This window comes from Corvus moneduloides, chromosome 6 (assembly GCF_009650955.1).
Source record: "Corvus moneduloides isolate bCorMon1 chromosome 6, bCorMon1.pri, whole genome shotgun sequence".
NCBI lineage: Eukaryota > Metazoa > Chordata > Aves > Passeriformes > Corvidae > Corvus > Corvus moneduloides.
The window spans coordinates 40,224,167-40,246,105 of NC_045481.1; the positions used below are offsets into that span (position 1 = coordinate 40,224,167).

General features: G+C 34.6%; 1 protein-coding gene across 6 annotated transcripts in view; it reads left to right on the forward strand.

Moving 5' to 3' along the window:
• FUT8 (fucosyltransferase 8) overlaps positions 1-17,140 on the forward strand; it is a 106,018-nt gene extending 88,878 nt beyond the window's left edge. For all 6 annotated transcript variants that reach the window (XM_032111140.1, XM_032111138.1, XM_032111142.1 and 3 more), the window contains 3 exons: positions 481-657; positions 6,562-6,712; positions 10,410-17,140. In XM_032111140.1, coding sequence (XP_031967031.1) covers positions 481-657; positions 6,562-6,712; positions 10,410-10,727 — 646 coding nt within the window. In that variant the 3' untranslated portion in view covers positions 10,728-17,140. The remainder of the gene's footprint in view (positions 1-480; positions 658-6,561; positions 6,713-10,409) is intronic.
• Positions 17,141-21,939: the final 4,799 nt, after the last annotated feature.

Consider the following 21,939-nt stretch of genomic DNA (forward strand, 5'->3'; position numbering starts at 1 on the left):
TTTGTCCAAGTGTTAGTTGGCTTTTGACCTTAAGTCGGTAGGGCACTTCACCAACGCTGTATCTGAAGACTTGTTACATTTCAAGGAGGTCAAAAAAATGCCTTTGTAACTACCTTAATTCAAACTATGCATTATGTGATGCAAATATTCCTATTTTCCTTTTGACCTGTATTGATCAAGCATTATCTGTCTACAGTAGATAACTTAGCCTTGTGCACAAAAGGAATGCCACCTTACATGCTATAATTCAATGTCCTTCATTCCTTTCTTTCAGTTACCCTTTGCCTTCCTTGTGAGATTATTATATTGCTTTTGAGAACAGACTGACATCTAACTTCATGTTGTCAGTGTGTCTTGATGGACATGGATGAGTTTTAATCCTTCCTTTTTTTACGTAGGGATTCAATTTAAAATTTCCTTTGCTAAAGTATGTGTAGTATTTATAAATAAATGTAATTCCTAGTTTCTACCTTTTTCCAGTGTTCACGTCCGAAGGACAGACAAAGTAGGGACAGAGGCAGCATTTCACCCCATTGAAGAGTACATGGTACACGTGGAAGAGCGGTTTGAACTTCTTGCTCGCAGGATGCATGTTGATAAAAAAAGAGTGTATTTGGCTACAGATGACCCTTCATTGTTGCAAGAGGCAAAGTCCAAGTAAGATGAATTATGTTTATATTACAGTTCCTTCCAGTTACCTTTACAATTTCTGACTATTGCGCACACAAGTTTTAGTGTAGGTGGTTTTTTTATCCTTTATTCAGTTAAGATTGCATTTCATTTTCCAGTGATTTCAATTTCTCTCTCAGATATGTGTTTTTGGGATTTTTTTTCTCCCAAGTATGCTTTTCAAAGCTTAATGTTAAAAATCTAGAAGAGTTGAGCAAGATACCTGTGATTATGTAAAAACAAACTAATGATGTAGAAGGAAGGTAAATATAAATAATATATGTATAAATAATATAAATATAATAAATACACAAATTCTTATTGAACATACATATTAAAAATAAACTACTTAGGAATATTGTAAAAACTGGTAATATATTAAAAAGCATCACCTGTCCAAAAAACACCAATCTGTGAACAGTTGACAGAGGAATTTTTGTAAGTGAAAAGCTGATGATGAAGCTCTTCCCTCTTTCAGAAGGACTTCTATGGTGATAACATAGAAGACTTTCACCCTACATGTTGAATAATTTTGTCCTTTAATATATGTGAGATTCTCAACTTCTTACAGTGTCTTTGTCCCTTTCTTTGCTCTGTGCCCTCTTCTAGCTCTCTAGATATGGATACATAGTAAATGTTCATTTACTCCTACGTGGCCTGTATTTCCTTGTAAATTAATACTTCTAATTAATTAATTAATACTTTTTTAAAATCAAGGCAACTTGATTTTAAAGTTGATCAAAGTAGTGGCAAATTTTTGAACTCTTCTATTCTTTATGACATTCTTGGAAAAATATAAAAGGTAACATACTACATAACAGATTTTCTTTGGACATGCAAGGTAAGCAGAAAATGTTATTTTGTAGTAGAAGAATTTTCTACAGCATTGAAAACCTGTCTATTTCAACTGTGCTCTTTCTGTTTTTCTTTCCTATCTATAAAAGGCTGCTGTTTAAAATTATGGTGTTTTGTAAAAACTGAATGAACAAACAAACTCCAGATGATGGCAACCTAATCCTTCCTTTTTTGTATGTGTAGAGGCAAGAACAATAGCAGAAACAATGATAGCATTTAAAATGCAAATCTAAACAATGAAAAGACAGGTAATACAAAGTTGAGATTATAATACTTAATTCATTATATTGTCCTAAATAACTTTAATAACTGTTTGTAACTTAGCAGAATTCAATATTGATGTAACAATATTAGTTATGCATTTTTATTTTTGTTTAACTTTCAAGCCTTACCATTCTTTGTGAATAATGAGATGCTCTCCCTGTAAACATATCATCCCAATTTTTCAATAGCAACAAAAACTAATGTAGAATTGTAACTTGTTCAGTACAACAATACTGAATTTTATTAAGAATTACAGCTCAAGTCCATACCAAATCACAATTTTACTTTAATATGGTAAGATACAGCTCAGTAGTACAGCATTAATTTTATGTTTTCTTCATAAAAGGCATAGAATCTGTAAGTAGTGAAGAACTTTTTATGTGTTACGGCTGAGTTTTCAGGTCACAGCTTACACTGAAACATAATTTCCTTCATTGCTTGCACCCTACTGTTGCTTGCAGCTTCAGATGCCTTGAGTAGAAGGCGTTTGAAACTTCCTGTGATTTCAGAGAAGGCAGGAAGCAATTTGATGTTTGGGCATTTAATAGCATCTGAAGGCAGGTTAAGGTCATGTTTTGGCAGTAAAGAAGCTTTTCTTCCTCTTCTTGTGAAATCAACTATAGATTGGTTTACACTTCTGACAGAAATGTTCTAGTCACATTGAACTACCGAGCTTTGATAGAAACAGCTGTCACATTGCAGTAGCTTATGTTGCATTCATTATTTGGTGCAGTAATATTAGTAAGTCCTAGATACTGTATCTCTACATGAGAGTGACTGGCTGTCAAACAGCGTTGGCATTTAAGTAAAGAAAATCTAGCCAACATTCACATGAATAGGCATGTTGTTTCTAGCAAGAGAAGTATTTTAAACTATTCATAGTCATGAAAACAGAAATGTTTTGACTTAAGTTTCAGAAACTTCCCTTGCAGTCAGATGTCTACCAACTGCAAGTACAGTAGTAAAGATAGTGCAGTCACTACCACCAGTTTGTAGAGTGTTTGTGTTCTATTTCCAGAAGAAGGAAAGAAGTGACATATTTTCAGAATTAGGATTATGTAGAACAACTTTAGTAGAGAGTAGCATGGTTGAGAGTTCAGCAACTGCAATGATCAGACGATTAAAGCATGTGACAGCTTCTGGTATTTATCTTAGATAAGTGATGTGTTAGGGATGGTGTAAATTGCTTTCTCTTTGGCTGATTTAATCGTTTTCACATGCAAATTTTTGAATATCTGGTATATCTATTTCTAGTCTATAATACTACTTGAAGTATCTTCTCTCTTTAGGGTATTCAAAATAATACAGATGACATATACATACATTTTTAAGATATCATATTTAATGTGTTTCTGGTTTGTATATGAACCTATTTAGGTGTCTTTCTCTTGTACATGAGCACAAAAATTCAGCAAATATTATTCTTCCTTCCAGAATGTCTACCTGTAAAGTCATCTTTATTTTCTTTTTTCTCCTTTTTTTTTTACTGTTTATTTACTTCCACAGTAGCACGTTAATGTCTCTTCTCCCTTTATCCTATCTGTAGTTTGGCCAACCCTCCCCACATAGTATGCCTGATACATAGAATTCAGCAGTGCTTCAAAGTACTAGAATCTGATGAACAGCTCATATCTTTTCCAATTTTTTTTAGAGCACCTGTACATAGGTTTTAAGAATCTATCAGATAGCTTTAGAAGAACTGGGTATTACTTTTAGATATGTGGAAGAGATACACTACATATATGTAATCCAATACAAAGGAAACAGAGTTGTGCCAGTTTCCATTATTTGGTTTTATCTTGGAACAGGCTGCCCAAGGAAGTGTAATACCACTGTCCCTGGAGGTATTTAAAAGTCATGTACATGTTGCACTTCCAGGACGTGGTTTAGTGGTGAACTTGGCAGTGCTGGGTTTATAGTTGGACTCAATGGTCTTAAAGGTCTTCTCCAACTTAAATGATTCCTGGGCCTTTCCTGTTTCAGAAAAGAGACTATGTGAGTAAAGCTAGGAGGCATCCTACACAACATTGTGTTTCAGTGATTCTGTCAATAAAAATATGACAACTTACTATGTATGATTCATTTTCTACACATTCAGGAATCCTAGTAATGGGTTTGTGTCCATGTTCTACTTAAAAAGAAAAAAAATTCCCCAAAAACTTACAGTTAAAGTATTACATTATTCATAGTATAAATACAGATGGAAAATGGAATGGAAGGAAGCAAGAGCTAACTATAGAGCTTTGGTAGTTTCATTTTCTTTCTTCTTTGCAGTCATTGTGGCAAGAATAGCTTCAAATAGAATCTACAGCACTGTAGGGAGTGGGAAGGAGAATTAAACCTCACCTGAAGTCAGTGGGCCACATACAGTTTGAGAGGAGTGTGCATCTGGCCTTTTTCTGTATTTTTCTTTATGCTCTGCTTTCAGCATGTGTTGGAGACAGGGTAGTGAACCAGAAGGTTCTTTGGTCACACTAAGTATGGCTGCTATTTCACTCATATTTTAAAAGAGACCTCTTCTCCCAAGCATGAATGTAGCGTTGTGTGTGGGAGACAACATAAAAGTGCTTGTTTGAAAGCTGAAAAATGTGAGTAGATAAATTACAAGCTTTGATGACTGTTTTGAAGAGTGGGCTCTGAAACCGTTGGTTAGATGAATTTGGATCAACTTTATAAAATGGAATGAAAGGCCAGATCTAAAAGCATCTCAGAGACTGGTTCCAGAATAAAGGAAAGAAGGAGAACATTTTAAATATATGCGTTAAAAGATGCGTAAATAATTCTGACCTTTTGTTTTTTACCACATCCAATATGACACTTTTTCCCCTGTGCTTCATTCCTTAAAGTTATTAGAGTGATCTTTTGCTAATAAGAAATCAGATTCTTCAAGAAAAGTTCTTTTGTATCTGCTCAGCATGTGGATTCTGATTTTTGAAGTCTGAAGGAAGTGATTAATTTTAGTGGTATTCCTGATACCAAGAACTTGCAAAGGGGTGTGCAAATATCTTTACCATGTTTATTGTCCCTAGAAATGCCATCTCCTATTAAATGTTCTTTGTGTTGCTCCACTCAGAGTTGTTTACTGAGATAAGACTGATGCTTATCTCTGTTTCTCAGCTAGTTCTTAGAGTAGAAGATGACGTATTTCCTTTTGGTCTGTACTTTTTTTTTCTTTAAAAAAAAAATAGGAATATGATTAACACAATGGAAATTGGAATAGAATGTGTCCCAAATATTGTGGTGTCATCTGTTGGGTTTTGAGAGCTAGTTAAATATTGACAAAAAAATGCTAGACATGAAAAGATCAGAAAGTTAAAATTGTGAAAGAGTTCCTACTGAAAAAAACTATTTATAGCTTCATATGCTTCTGTAATTTCTCAGAAGGGGTATTATCAGTTACTCTAATATTATTTCCACCCTCTCTTTCTTTTTTTTTGTTGGTTTTGTTTTATTTTTTCTTGTTTTTTAATATAGTAGGAACTTTCCCTGACATTCATGATCAGGTACACCCATACATTCCACATCAAACGTGGGCATTTTGCATACAGTATTTTGATTTGCTTTTGAGATAAATTTGCTGATTTGGTAGTCCCAAAAGCCAGCTATAGTTGTCCATTTCACTTTCGAAGACAGTTTCTTCATATTTTTAACATTGAAATGGAATAAATTAGGCATGTTCTTACAAATGTTATATTGGCTGCCTTGCTCTCTTGTGAAATGTATTATTTATATTTGCAATGAAGTTATAAATTTAAAAAAAAAAGCTTTTATATATATATATAGTTTTGTTTTATAGTAAGTTGTGTAGTTGAAATTTTGTAGTTGGCTGGTTAGTTATGCGAGTTGCACTTCATGATTGAAATATAATTGTTGTGTAACAGCAATGTAGTTACTACCTTTGTTACATCTGTAATAATTGTCTTTGGTAGGAGGCTGACTGAAAATTTAATTATTCATGCTCCTTGCCACAGTTTCTTTCAGATTTCAGTTACCCAATACAGAAGTGTAAATTTTTTGAGAAAGACCATTATTTTCCAGTATTTTTTAAAGGATTTTTTTTTTTATTTTTAAGTTATTGCTACATGATAAAATCTTTTATTTTAATATAACATAAACTAAGGTTTTATATTTCAAATAAAATATTTTGACTTAAAGTAGTACTTTTTTTTTTTTGTAGTAAGTCAGGAAAAGTGTATTGGCATGGAGTTTTACATTTATTTCCTTTTGACCAGTGAATTGGAAAATTTGTTCTCCATATGGTCTTAAGAACTGGGAAAGACTTTTTAAATTCTTTTCATTAGTTTACATGCCTTTATTTAATATGTCCCTTTTACAGGTGACTGGTTTTTTTTGCACAGTGTCCTAATCAGTGTCTAATAGTATGGTAAGAAATGTAGTCTAGTAAAGTCAGAATCCTGTATCCTATTTAGCAGTAGAGAAAACTAAGTGGTCTGACTATATTTCATCTAAAATCAGCATCATTTACAGAATGTGGTATATACTTCCTGATATTTCTTTCACTTCTTCTACTTTGTTATGTATCAGACAGACTTACAGCATCTTTGTATTTAAATTTTTTTCTAGATGAAGAGAGGGCATGCTTGGAGGCAGCAGTAACATTCTAGAAGCTTCAGCAAAATTGTAATTAATTTCCTGTAAAGCAGAGGCTCACTTAAACAAATTAACAACCTTATCTTGCAGCAGAGGTAATGCTTCTTAAAAAAATAAAAATGAACAGAACAATGCTATTAACTGTGCATTGTATTTTCACAGGTATCCAAATTATGAATTTATCAGTGATAACTCCATATCCTGGTCAGCAGGACTGCATAACCGATACACCGAAAACTCCCTAAGAGGTGTCATTCTGGATATTCACTTCTTGTCTCAGGCAGACTTCCTGGTCTGCACATTTTCATCCCAGGTAAAGTGCAATGCAGATACAATGTAGATTATATTTAACAGTTCTAAATCATCGTTTTCTTCTTGTTTCTGTTTATAAAAATCTGTTTTAAGATTAAAACCACAGCAAAAAGTCACCAAGCAGGATTTTGTGACTGATGTGTTGATCCCTCTAATTCACATATGGCAAGATTTCAATCAGATTGAATGTTTTTACTTGCTGTTGTCGTTATTCTCTTAGGTGACACAATCACATGATTTTACTATTAGATGGAAGTGGACACAAAAATCAAAAGTTAAAATTCACATAAAAACTAAATGCTTTCCACAGCCTCAAATGTAAATTGTCTGCTGCACTGCAATGAAAAATAGGTAGCAAGCATAATATTAATATTAATATATGGTCAATACAGTGATATATTGTCTTTGACAGGCATAATTCTTAATAAAATTGCTGTAGCAAGAAGACAGCAAAACAACAAAAAGTACAGAAAAGTCTCTTATCCCTCAATCATGCTTGTGCATATTTTTTTACCATTTTATTTACCACTTTATTTACCATTCACCGCATCCTGTTCAGAGAATGACATTTTATAGCATATTTAAAGATTATTAATATAGGCTTTTTCAGACCAAAGACATGAGTAAAATCCAAAGTAAAAATCTTCACTAAGAAGAGCTGTGAGGAGCCATCCACTTTAATAATAATAGTTTGATTTAACTGAAGTACATCCACTGAATGCATATCACAGTGAAAGAGGTGAAACCTACAGCTGTATGTCTTAAATGCAACATGTGCATTGGTGTAGAGACAGTTCATGGTCTGAAGGAACAATTATATGGTCTTGGGTCAAAACATAATGAAAAATCTGTAACATTTTCTGCTATTGTTGTATTCAGATGGCTGTGTTAAAAGTGATAAATGTTTGCTTTAAGTAAACCCCTGGTTATAAACGTAGTTAAGATGATACAGGTTGATCAAGATCTCTGGAGGGCATCTGATACAACCCCCTTCGAGGGTACCTTTGTGGTACATGGTGTCTTTGAGCTCAACTCGCATTCTGTTTCACCATGCATTTGACAATAGACTTGCTTATTGGATAACGTATTTGGTTTTCCAGAGTTGGAGAAAATTCTACTGAAGTATAGGAAATCCAGTGTTAGATTGTTACTGTCAATATCTGGACTATGAATTTGGTCCAGTAATTTACTTAATTTTTTCTAGGCAATTTCTTGTGCTTTAATAATTCTATCTCCTCAAAAATAATTTAATACCAGTTTTTCTGGGCATGCAACAATGTGGGTCTCTACAGAATCTTCATATATTGGGCTTTTCTAAGGTCTGTTGCAAGTTTTCCCACCATTCATAAAGTTTTCTTTTTATGGATTTAAAATTTGATTCTCTAATATTTGCATTGCTATGCCTGTCCTTCCATCAATTAAATAAACCATTTGATAGTCACGTTGGCCTTGAAGGTAAGCAAAATAAGGCCATTAATGACCATCTTCTGTCCAATAGGTATGAACAGAAAATAAGGTTAAAAATGTATTCTTACGTATTTCCAATGTGGTTTTGGGCTTTCTCATTAATCAATTCTATGCTGACTTTTTTTTTCCATTTTGCCAAAAAGAGTCTAAACTTCATTACAGAGATATTAAGAGAAAATGGTGCTACATGTGAATAGAATCAGGAATTCCCCTGTAGTAATTGGGTTTTATGGTGCTGAAACCAGAAGAACAGTGGTGTAAGCTGAAGAAGAGATATTTCATTAAAATACTGTTTTTAAGGAATTAGTCCCATCATAACGGAGAGTCAGGGGAAACAACCTACCTTGACACTGTATTTCAGCAATGTCACATTAATTGAATAGACTAATTAATTAATTTTATAGAAAAGCTGCATGGTAGTTACACAAATCATAACACAGTAGGAGAATTAAGATTACAAATTACAGCAAAGATTTTTTTTGGTTTCTTCAGTCTTGATTTAGATGAAATTGTAGCTCCCTCTGACTGATGTATTTTTCTTCATAACTTCGTTTCTTTCCAGAATTTATTAGTCTTTGTATTTTTCATTGTACATGTAAGTATACAGGCTGCAGAACAAGGGATCTGGCAATAAAAAATGGGAGGCTGGCTTTAGCTATATTTCTGCATGTGCATATTTTGCCTGCTGTCCTCAACAGTTTACAGTTTAGTTACCCAGGTTTGGTGCTACAAAGAAAACAATTGCTGAGCGGAGCTGTTGAATGTTTTGCGTCAGATATGCAAGTCACACATGCTAAAAGCATTTCTACTGAAAAGATTTTAAATTTTTGTAGTGTGTATTCTCTGCATCTGCTTCCTGGGGTACACACACATGCAGAGAACAAAACCAAAATAGTCACAGAAGCTATAAAATAAATAGTCTTCTGCAAATAAATGGGTAGTCAAATTTGTTTCTATATTACAGTGTAATATAGTACCAGTGTAACAGGTACTTTGAAATAATTAACTTCAGCCTGATCATGTGAAAGGTACTTCTGAAAACTTATTTTAAAGTTCAGATGCAGAGGGATAAAAGGAAATCTATTACATTTTTAAAGCCAATGCCTCTCTCAAAGGAGCTAGGAAAATACAAATACATCTAGTATGACTGATCAAAGTTCTATTCACTGTATCTTCAAAGGGAGAAAATAAAAGTAAAATCAAGCTTTGCTATATTAACATAGACTGAAAGTTATTAAAAAGCTCAAATGCTTCTTCATATTGAAGAAATCTGCTGTATTGTTAACCAACCTTTATCAAACTTATGCAAAATTGGAGAAAGATACAGTAATGGAAGTCAGAAGTCAGAAAACTCACAGTAGCCAAGGCGGACACCTGACAGAGAAGAGCTTTCTAGCCAGTTGCTGAAAAGAGCTTTTTTTCATAAGCCTTTTGTGCTTCTGGCAACTCTGAGAAATACAACATAATTCTGACGTGGGACTGTGTGTTCAGTCTGGTGAAAATTCCCTTCATAAAATGGGACACAATGACAAGTAAAAGTGCATCTTTCTTCCCACCAATGTAGTTATTGCCTTGATGGAATTCTCTTGTCATTTACTTGTCTTCTAAGTTGCCAACAGTCACAATACTATCACTGTTCTAATATAAACAGCATTTTAAAGCCTTGGACTTCTGGAACTGTTTGGTTGTGAAAATTTGAACTTCCCTTAGAAAAGTAAATGCAAGGCCTCGTTATTGCACGATAAATTTTGAAAATGTAAATTCAAAGGGAAGTAAAATACAATTTTTAGTAGTAGTAGTATTAGAAAAAGAAAACTAATTTGCTTTTATATCTGATTGGCTACAGATCATTCATTTTAAAAAGCTGAATAGCTAGTGTTCATGTAGATGTTTTCATTTTATACCGAAGAGTAGACTGTACTAATTATTTACCTATTTATTTATTTGTTTATCAAATCTAATCACCAGAGGCCTAATTAAGATTCTCCAAAATGTCATGTTTTTTGTTAGTAAAGATGCAGGGATTCTGTGGTTTTTTTGGTGGGTGTTTTGGTTTGGTTTTTGATTTTTTGGGGGCTGTTGGTTGGTTGGTCGGTTGGTTAGTTGTTTTTTTTAACCCGGACATTCCAGAACCTGATCTTCTTGGGAAATATTACTTTACATTGGTTGTTGATTTCTGTGGTATATTTCAGTCACACACAATATTAATGACTTCTGTTTTTATTTCTAAGGTTTGTCGAGTTGCCTATGAAATTATGCAGACGTTGCATCCAGATGCTTCAGCGTATTTCCATTCTTTGGATGATATCTACTACTTTGGGGGACAGAATGCTCACAACCAGATTGCTATTTATGCTCATCATCCACGAACTGCTGATGAAATTCCTATGGAACCTGGAGATATAATTGGAGTAGCTGGAAACCACTGGGATGGTTATTCAAAAGGCATCAATAGGAAATTAGGAAGAACAGGCCTGTACCCATCCTATAAAGTTAAGGAGAAAATTGAGACAGTCAAGTATCCTACATACCCAGAGGCTGACAAGTAGATTAAAAAGAAGACATTCAGCAATTATTATAAAAAAGACTCAATTTTGATTGGTTCAAACCAGTCAACAACACACTAACTATTGATTTCTATGGGATTTGAATTTGCATTTTATCATGCAGTTAAAATCAAAGCCTTTGCAATGAAACTGGATCAGAAGTTGAGAACAAGTGGATGGGCTATTACCTGAACTTACTGTTAAACATTTTTGTTATATGCACTCTCACACATGCACACACAAACCCACGTACAACAGGAAAACTGTTGTTTTATACTTCTTGTCTCTTTCCAGGAGTTGTCCCAGTCATTAGTCTTACGTGAGCTTCGGGCTTTTTTCTCCGCCATTAATTGACAATAATGTTCAGACTTATAACACTGCCACATTGTGTAATTTGAGTGACATGAACATATTTTGTATGTGCAAAATTTGAAACATGGTGCCTATATTTGAAAAGTTTGTGACCTTTTTAGAAGAGCCATGCCTATTTCACTATGGGCAAGAGTCAACTTTCATCTGGTGTTACCGTGACCACTGAACTTGCTTCAAACAACAGAATCAGATTTCAGACTAGATTTCTTTACAAGTTTGGGGTTTTTTTAGCATTCCATTGATTACTTCTCATCATTAATAAAATAAAGGTTACATTCAACAATAAAGTCTCTTAGGAACTTTTGTAAACAATGCCATGAACAGATTCTTTAGTACTGGTAATTTCTGGACATTGCCTTTGATTGAAAAAAACCAACAACACAAAATCCGCAAACTAAGGAAAAAGTAGCCAGAGTTTCATTGAATTTTAGACACTTGTGTAGTTCAACAGTTGTATAGGGCACAGTGCTGCTCAGCTTTGTGGACAGTAGGTAACAGCAGAATTACTTCAGTGGCTAAATTGCTTACATTTACCCTCTAACACTATTTTCTTACCCTTTCTCTTCTGAAAATAATTCGGGCTTTAGGGTATTATGGATGGCCACTTAGCATTCTGGCATTGAATGTAATTACTTTTAAGTAAAATACTGCAGGTTATCCCGTTTATAGAACCTGTCGGTCTGGACTACTTTAAAAAAAAGTCTAACAGCTTACCCAAAAATAGTAGGTTTCAAGAAAATATACAAGGATGAATTTTTATGCATGTCATAAGATTGTTATTAATTCTTAGTGTTTTGAAGTCTGTTGCTAGTCAGCTCTCTATTAAGAAAAGAGGTAATTTACAAAATAATTTTACAAACAAATTCATAGATTTCATGGTTGTGTATATATATATAATATGTAAGATAGCAAGAAATTGTTTCCAAATAAAAAGAATATATTAATAGTATTTTATTGGTTCTAGTGGAATCCAGTTTGGATCACTGGCAGTGCTGAAAATGTTTGCTATTCAGAGACTGAGAAAATGCCATGTGAGTAAAGGTTAAAACAGCATGGCTAGTTGACCTTAGCAAAGCAAAAGTATACTTAATTATGTTTATGAATAGACCAAGGACATTGTTAACATAATGAATGGATGCACTTGACCATGAATACATTTTAGACTGAAAACTAGAAGGAAGTCTCTGGCAATGTGCAGTTCAGCAGCAGGCTTCCAATTGAAATGGTGGTGAGATGGAACTGGATTGTTGTGTGAAGGAATTACAAAGTAGTACTTGCTGACATTACTTACAGGACTGATCCTGTAGATCCCGTCCAGTAAGGTGTTCCTCAACTGAAAAATTATTTTGTGTCTTGAAAAAGAATAACAAAATCAAAGTTGAAAAACTTTGGGGAAAAAAGATACATTGATCATAGTGTTAAATAGACATATCAGTAAAAATGAGCATAGATACCAAATGAGATTTGAAGACTGATTGAAGGATAATGGAAAATTAGAAAGACTGTCCAGGAAGTGCTAAAGGTGACAAGGTCACCTTTAAAAAAAGGTAATTTTTGCAACAAAAGGTATCTAGAATCAACTGGTGTTTCTATGTCTTGAAGCTGCTAAGGAAGCAGCTTTATGACAGTAGTTTCCTGTTCAAGTGATGCTGGTAAATTTTCCACTAGTTCAGGCAAATATGGTATTTCAGAGGTACAAATGTAGGCTAAATTATAACTTTTTTTTTTTTTACTTTATTTTCAATTGTAGATATAAAACTACTACTACTTTCCTTTTCGACTTGAAAAAAGATCTAAACCCACGAACATTTCTTCCTCAATAATTAAGTCAATGCATTTTATTTTTGGGAAAAACTAGTTTAATTGTTTCTCCACAAATACTACATTAACTTAATTGATATTTAGAGATTTTGAAAATGTTTTAATTTTTAAGCTATTTACGTAGAGCTTCAGAGCCCATCATTTTTAGTTCATTTCTGAGAGTGTGATTCAGAAATAGTATTCATAAATAAATTAACATGAAAATTTTGCCATAATCAGGTAACTCAGTTGAAAATACAACAAAAGAAGATAAATAACAGAATATCTGAGATGAGCCCAAAGGCAAGAGCAGATCTTCTGGTGTGGTAATGAGAGAACTGAAAACACTGATGTTGTAGAAGATGTACCTATTTAGTGTGGCAATTCTTCAGCAGACTGTATCTGACAAAATATTGGCAAGGTACACATGCCTCCTTACATATTCTGAGTACCTAATGAATAATTAGGTCATCGTCTTTGAGAAAACGATCATGAAATGATACAGAATTATAGCATTACTGTTAATAATTCAGAAATGTACTAATGCAGATGCTATGATCTTATTCCCCAGGGTTATATGATCCTCTAGTGCTGAAAATTCAGTATTTCTCAGAGGAAGAAATCTAGCAATACCCTGCTTGCTAGATGCATGTTTCTAGAGATTTGTTTCCTTTAAGACTACCAATTAGTTATATCTTGGAATCCTGAGACATTGGTACATTAAAACTGATTTTGTTTTATATTAACAAAATAAATATTTGAGACTTTATTCTCGGTGTACAGTGGCGAAGGATCCATGGGTACATGGAAAAGAGACCCCCAGATTTCGGTAGTGGCTCACAGAAAAGTGAAATAATAGGAAATAAAAATTTTGTCTCAAATACTTGGGAGAAAGCTGAATCTTTTGAAGGCTATGAACTCATTAAGGTACTAGCCAGAAAGCTTGCGAGGAAGCAAGCATACATTGTGTTTGTTCTGTTTACCTTGTAGCCCTGCAACAATCTAGTCTTGTAACTTTTGCCTCATACCAAACCATCTTCTCTGACATCCATAAAACAACAAGCTTTCATACTGCCTTAAACAATTGCTGTTTAATTAAAATTTTCCTCTCTAAGAAACATTGGTGTGAATGTGTGCATATGCATGTTGCATACATAAAACCCACTATGAACAGCGCTCTTTTGTTCTTTGCTGTTTTACATTATCACTGTCGCATTCTCTGGAAAAACTGACTTGCCAGGTAAATGTAGTCTCTGGAAGCTTCATATTCTACATGCTGCTTGGAAGCTAAGAAATTTATTCTGAGTGGTTCAGTTAACTGGTCTTCTGTGACATCGATGTGCCACTGACCTGAGTTCTGTCCTTGATTTTCAGCTCAGCCCATGGTCAAATGTGTGGGATTTACAAGCTGTCTCTTCCAACATCCTGCCCATGTGAACTGCTGAGTATTATGGATTTCTTCATGAAGGATGATGTTTTATTTCAAAGTTTTTACATATTTTTAAATGCTTACCTTCAGATAAGTCTTTTGTTTATCCCTTCTATCACTGAATTTTAAGAAAACCTTAAGGAAAACAGGAAGATTTTTCACCTTTACCAATTTTCAGAAAGGAAAACTGATGATACCTTTTTTACAGAGAGATATTCACAATGTAAATGTTTCCTTCATAATGGGTTTTATGTTTCTTTGGTACGCAATTATAAAATAAGGCTCTTCTGAGGTAGGAACATTATAGAAAATAAGTGGAAAATTTTCATGACAAATTCTAGTTAGGGGGAGGGAGATTTTTCTTCATTCCGGTCGAGTAGTACCTACCGTTTGGAACCTTTTCATAACAGTGAATTGAACTTGGTTTTTCCAGGTCATTAGTTTCTTCACAATGTAATTTCTGATGTGACTGAGGAACCAGATAAAAATAATTTGCTTAATTTGGGAAATGGGAAGGAGAGAGAGTCTAGTAACACATGATATTGTGCTTTTAATTTGAGTTGCTATATCATCTTGTAAAGCCACAAATAAATATTTCAGTACTGGGTTAAGGACCTCTGCCAGTGAAATCATACTGCTATTGCAAGAAATACATAGAATTTGCAACCCTCCTTTTTAATTTTTGCCTAATACCAGTCGCAGTCGTGTATAAACATGGTCATATTCTGATTGTTGGGTTTTTTTATATTACAGTTTCATTCCGATTTTGGTGGCCTGGGAGCAGGTTGTCAAGGGGTTCAAAAGATTGTGTGGTTTTCTTATTGTATAGAATTAAAATTGTATTTAAAGCTCACTTAAATTCTAATTCCCTTAGGTGCCCCTAGAATTGTAATTGTAGTCTCCAGACTTTGGTCGAGGTCCTCTCTATGTACCTGTAAGCTTACGTGGAGCAAGACTGAAGCAAAGAAAGTTATTTATAAATATGAACTGCTTACAGGTTGTGTTTGACTTCATAGTATCCTGTTCATTTCTAAAAAGCATGAAACATGGCACTGCATGATACAAATAAGAGGACAGTATAAAATTCCCAAGTCTGCAGAAAAGAATTGCTTCTCTGTTTGCCTGCATCGCTGGTTGCATTCGCTGTGTACAAGATTACTGAGGAAGTACATAAGGCAGAGGTCTTTCAGCATTACTACAGAATCCTGTGCACTGATGTTCGCTGGTCTTTAGCCCTCTCAGTACTGTGCACAGACAATGCTGGTGATGTTTGCTGTTCAGTGGAATCCCTTTATTTTTTTATGCTTGTTTCCTTTGACTCAGCTTGTTGGCGGAATCCTATTGCCACTGCAGTTCAAACAAGTTTGGATTAATGTAAAGGCCTGTCAGTTGTTTGCACAGAAATGTCTTTGCCATTGCTCAGAATTAAGGTCACACTTGGGCTGACTCCTCGGGAGGTGCTCTTGAGGGAAGGAGCTGTCTCCAGTGCACTGTACTGTACATGTTCTATAACTGCTGGCAGTACGTGTACTGGTTTTACTTTCAGTTTTGCATGATTTTTCCACTTTATCCAGACTCAACGTTTTCTTTTCATTTTAGTATATTTGTGAAGGGTTTTCTAGAGGATGGTGAGATGAAGTCCCAAATGCCCTACATTTTCTTTAAGAAGTATAACAGACCCCATCCCATTTCCTCTTAACTGTCTTAAAGACATCCTTAAGTTGTACCATTTTAATAGAAGCAGCTAGGTTGATGTTTCCTGAAGACTCTGCATTTTTTTGCCCTTCCATTAGCCCTGCCACCTACTTGAATCTGATCCTGATCTACTGTGGTTGTATGAACCTTCTTCAAACCTTTCTGCTTCACATATTTTGAGTTCCTTACCCAGTTGTCATTACTTGACCAGGATTCCAAGGGACTATTCTGTATTTGGTTTTTCATAATAACATGTGAAATTATATTTCTGGCAGATTTGTGGTTTTGTTTTTATTTTTTTAAAATGTGTTTTTATGTCGTCCCTCATTAGTATAGTCAAAGATCCAAAGAGGAAACAACTATAATCTGATGCACCTGATAAGTGTTTAGGAGGCTTACAAGGCATAGAAATTCCTTTAATAGTAAGGTTTACAGCTCATACCATGACAAGTATCTTGACCAGATGAAAGATGTATTTTCATGGCATTCCCTATTCATTTTTGGCTAGTGCTTATTATACACTAATGCCTGCAGCTTAATTTGCAAGAGACACAATGTGGATGCAGTCTTTTTACAGGACCATGCAGCTTAATTTGCTACTCCTCGGCCTTGGATTCCTTTATTTTAACTTAGTGTTCCTCTCTGGCAAATTTGTGGGTTTTTTGGTGTAATACAGCTGCACTATTCTCAGTTAATTAGTCCACTCCAAGCAGAGCCATGAGGATATTGCAGCTCAGCTGTGAGAAGCCACTAAATGTAGAGATTGCTGTCCAATTTGGCTGTCTACAGAAGATCCATCTTTTTAAGAAGCCAAGTACATTTGCTGATACCTCTCCAAATAGTAGCAAACTGGAAGAATGGAAGGAAACCAAAAACCAGGACATCCTACTTGCTTCTTTGGGAATGAGAAGGAATTGGGCCTGTGTTATGTTGGTGGGAGTAGTTCTCTTTAGTACTTCAGCTTATTGCTGGAGAATGACCTGTGATGATGAGTTTATAATTCTAAATGTCTGGTCAGTTTGTAACATCTATAAGATTTTGTTTTCACTTAAGAATAAAATTGTTATACACAATAAGTTCAGACTTGTGGAATTAAACTGACAGTTTCTTTCTTGCCTCAGATGGTGTGTTAGCTTTTCTTAAAATGATGGTTGCCTATGAATAAGATTCAGTTATTCAGCAAAGATAGAAAAATCTTGTTAGGCTGGCTTGACCATGTTTTAACCTGTATGTCAGTAGAGTTTATACAGGGGTTAGAGAATCTTTACATAATAGATTTAGGATTGATAGATTTGTTCCCTTAACTGTTCATTTTGCTCATAAACAACAGAAAAATTGTTTTGTTGCTATAAAAAGTTAGAGTTGCAATGTATCTCCCTGCTCAGCATGTATTTCTCATGTGCTATGGCTACTTTTTATTACACTGATTCATATTAGCTTGTTTGTATGTTTCTGTATTGCTCAGTCCTTTTGTCCAATGTTTAGACTATAAGATTTATGATCCAGGAGTTGCCTTTTTTTGTGTTTCTACCACTCTTGTCCCAGTGGGATTCTTCATTTAGTAGGATCCCTAGACAGTACAGTAATATGAATAATAATTGTAGCCATAAAATGGCTTAAACATTTAATCTGTAATGGTAAATTCAATATGATTTTTTAATGTTTGCTTTTATTTATGTAACATTAATATTTTGCTTAGTTATATATATTGCTTATTTGCTATCATGTGTGTATAAAAAAAAGTACTTAACCCTCAAGGAATCCATGTATCAGAAGTCAGATTCAGGAAGTTATCTTAGGTCTTTCCTACATGCTGATGACATTTGTCATTGGTAGTATATTTATATCTTTGGTTCTGAAACAGCACAGTGATTTAAGAAATTATCTTGTGTACTTTTGTGCTCTCATTCCTTCTCTTGGAAGTTAATAACTGACCACGTGTATGCTAAATCTATATCACTGTGAATTGAAACAGGTTCATTTCCATGCTGATTGGTCTGGTATATATTAGTCAATGAGAATTTTGGCAGTAAGCATGAATGTATATCCTCAATTTCTGTGCTTTTAAAATTGAGTAGGAGAATAAGTGTGAGAGCCACTGCAATAACAGGCTTTCCTCACCTTTTGGTGCACTGTTGAGAGCCCTTTTTCATTCTCAAGAAAGCACATTTTAGGATTACACCCAGAAGATACAGATGCACACATCATAGACAGTTACGTATCTAATGAAGGGATAAAATCTGTTGAAATGTCTGAAGAAGGCTCGAGAAGATCAGGATGTGACCAAGGTAATGGTTGGCTTGATATGAAGGTGTGCCAGTCTTGTGATTAACTGGAATTCTTGTTGTTTTTCTCTTCCTGGCCTGCCCCATCAGGATTCATTTGACAGACAGACATTATTTTGTCATGACTTCATGCTGGATGGACACTGGTTCCAGAATGTCCTGTTCATTTCTGGTAAGATGCATCATGTAATACAGGTGCTCTGCTGTACTGCCTCTGTAGTAAAACAGTCTGGGTTTTCTCAGTGCAGTGTTGATACTATTCCCTCTTCATAGTTTCTGTTGAAGGGTTTCCTTTTGGTAAAGCCACACACAGTGGTTGAAAAAAAAAAATACCATTCTTTACTGATAAGAATCTAATACTTTATTTCTGAAATAGCTGTAATTGGCCTTGCTGGCATGCAAATCCACAAGGTAGATTTTAGCTTCTCTCCTGATACAAGTAACTTACTACTGTTAGCTGTTGCCAGCAATTTGGTGCTGAAAGTAAGCTTTAAGCCTCTGAAAATACTTGTCTCTTATTACTGTCTGAGAAAGAGTGGTGACCCCTCCTGACAGCAGATGTATGGAGTCCACAAGAACCTAGTTAGGGCTAATTCCATGTGATAAAATTTTTTCTCTCAACATTGCCACTCTTTTGCCTAAGTCTCTTTTCTCCAGCTTGAATTCATTTCAGAATTTAGAAATAAGGCAATAGTTTTGTCTGATTGAAAGGGAGTTGTAAATAAGTTTTCTAAGCATGCTGTTAGTACAAGGCACAACAGTGTCCATTACTCTCTTCATTTATGCAATAACTTCTCTAGCAAGTTCTCTACTGCTGTTGCCAACTTCCTTTGTTTCCAACAGATTGCCTTCCTGTCTCTGCTTATACGTAGAGTGGTCTTCTACTCTGTGCCTTTAGATCTCAAAAAACCCCTGCATGTGTACAAAAAATGAAAGCAGAAAGCTAAATGCAAAGATATTATTAACACATCTGTTTTTTTAATCAAATTTTATCTTCTATATATCACATTTTTAAATGTTAGGTTCTCAGAAGCAACAAAAAAAAATCATTTTTGTTCTGAGTTATTAATCCTGAAACAATAGACAAAAAGGTTACTAGGAGGAGTAAAGCTTTTCCAAAAACAGTAGTTCATTTAGCCCTAGCACAAACCATGAAAACTAGAAATCTCACTGAATTCCCCAGAGTAGAACTGCAGGAAAGAGTACTGAGAGTGCCAGGGTAGAAATACACAGGATTAGCATTTGGTTTTCCCCTGTTGGTTTCACAGCTCATCTAAATAGCTGCTTATCTGTGAGGAATCAGCATTAATTTGCATCTGTGGAACTGGACAGACTCTTTAGGGTGCAGGCTGCCTGCCAGAACAGCTATATGAAATTTAATCTCAAGATTTTTTTAATCTTAACACAGAATTACCTTGATGTTTGGTTAGAGTATTTAGTATTTTTTCATCTTGGGGTTTTCAGATAACCACTTGTGAGCAAGTATATAGCATGAATGATAGAACTTTAAGTATATCCATCTGGAAAGTGTGGGAACATCTGTTAATGCATGAGGCAATACATTGATATATCATGTTAATTAATCATTTTCAAGTCATAGGAAGTACAGAGTGTATCACTGTTTACTGCAGAGCAGTATGGCTAGCACATGATTTGTGAAATCACTCCATTCTAACTGGGATGTTTTTATTAAAGAACAGTATATATGACCAACAACATATTTCCATATTTTAGTTGGAAATCTGTCACTTCTTTTTCATGGCACACACTCAGTGACTGAGTAATGAAGAATGTGAACTACATTTTACTATTGGAGACAGATTCAAAGAGTAGTTGAGTCTCACACAAATCACTAAGAAAAGAACAAGTTATTGGACAAAAATGCTCATATTGAGTTCAGTGAAAACTCTCTGATCTGGAGTTTTCAAATTCTGTCTGGAGAGGATTTAGTTTTCCAAGTGTGCATCAGAACAGTGCACTGTACCCATGTTTTCATTTTATGTTGCTGATGTAATGCTTTCTCAGAATTCCTCACATATGTCAAGATTCTGTTTGTATATGATGATATAGTAACAGTCTGCTACACAAGCAGACAAGGATATTCCAAATTCCATAAATCCTTTTTCCCTCTGTATGCATGATTATTAGTGCTCTGGAATGGATGCCTGCAAGCATCATCAGATTATCATGTCCGTATTGAGGTTAACTCTCTCTAGCATGCTTGCAATTGCAGAAAATGTTTTTTCAGGAATCACAATTGGAAATTGCTTAGATGTGTGATCCTTTTTTTCAGCAGTAGTACCATTTAGCAATGTATCTGCAGTGAAAGGCCAAAAGCCTTTTATCAAAGACTGTTGGAATCCAAGTTTTCCTGAGGATGTGTTTTCGATTCCAGTCAGGTGTGCTGATGGAAGCATTCCTTACAATTCTCTTGCTACTGAGACTTCTCAAAAAGTTATCTGAAGCACTTCATACTGGCAATCTCTTCATAGATAAAAAAAAACTTAGTTCACAGGGTAGTTCAAACTATCTGAGAGCTTTCCGGAAAAAATGGTGATTTTCTGACTGATGACAAAGTATTTCATGCTGTAACCTTTTTCAACAGCATCTAGGAAGATTGCTCTTGTATGCATTTCTGATCTATACTACATTCAAGAAAAGGTTAATCTGAATACCAGGAAAAATATCTACAAAAAAAAAAAATTAGATATAAAAACCAGAAATAGAATAGAAATTTAGAAATAAAGTTGTTTGTTGAACTGCAGCTTCTGATGGTAATGAGTGTAGTTTTCTTCATAGTTTTCTTTGCAAGTTTTGGACCATTCCAAGGATTTAGTTTGTGCCAGCAAATAGAGTCTTCTGTCCCTTAAAAGGCAGTATCCTTTGTCTTATGCTCTATTAAAATTTCTAGATTTTTTTTCTTTGCAGTGTTCTTCATGCATGTGTTGCCTTTCTTTGTCTCTTTGTGATATGTATGTATTTTTTAAGACTGCAGTAGCTAGAACAGACTTTTGAAAGTTTTGGTATCAGACGGCCCTGAGTAATGTGCAAATACTTTGTGTTTCATCATTAAAAAGTTTTCATTGAATCTTAACCAAAGCTCCTAAAAATACTGATAAATATACACGGCTCAGGTGTCATGATGACTGTAATTTTGACTTGGTTTTGAATTAAGCTGTTAAAATTTTGTCTCTTTGGAGAGCCTGAAAAGTCTTCTAATTTGCACTGGAAAATTTCTAACTAGATATGAGTGGAGTGCAGTGCTGTGAACGGTCAAAGACAGGACTACTCAGTGTAATCCCAACATGTCCAGAAATTTTCACCAGCTTTACTCATTGGCAAATACAAGAAAATAACACAGACTTCTCTAAAGACCTTTTCCAAAATATTTTGAACAATTATTCTTCTGGGTATATTTTTTATTTAGTCATCTCTTCCATCAGTTCTGAAAAAGGAGAGATTTCTTACCTCATTCATTTACTGTGTGGAATAAAGTGACAATTGAATAGGAATAAACAGGTCAAGAAAGAGAAAAGTTAATTGCCTCTATCTAACAGATTTACCTTTGTAACGTGCTGTTCCCTAATGTATTCCAATTTTCTCAGCTTTCCACTTTGCTTTGTATTTCTTTATA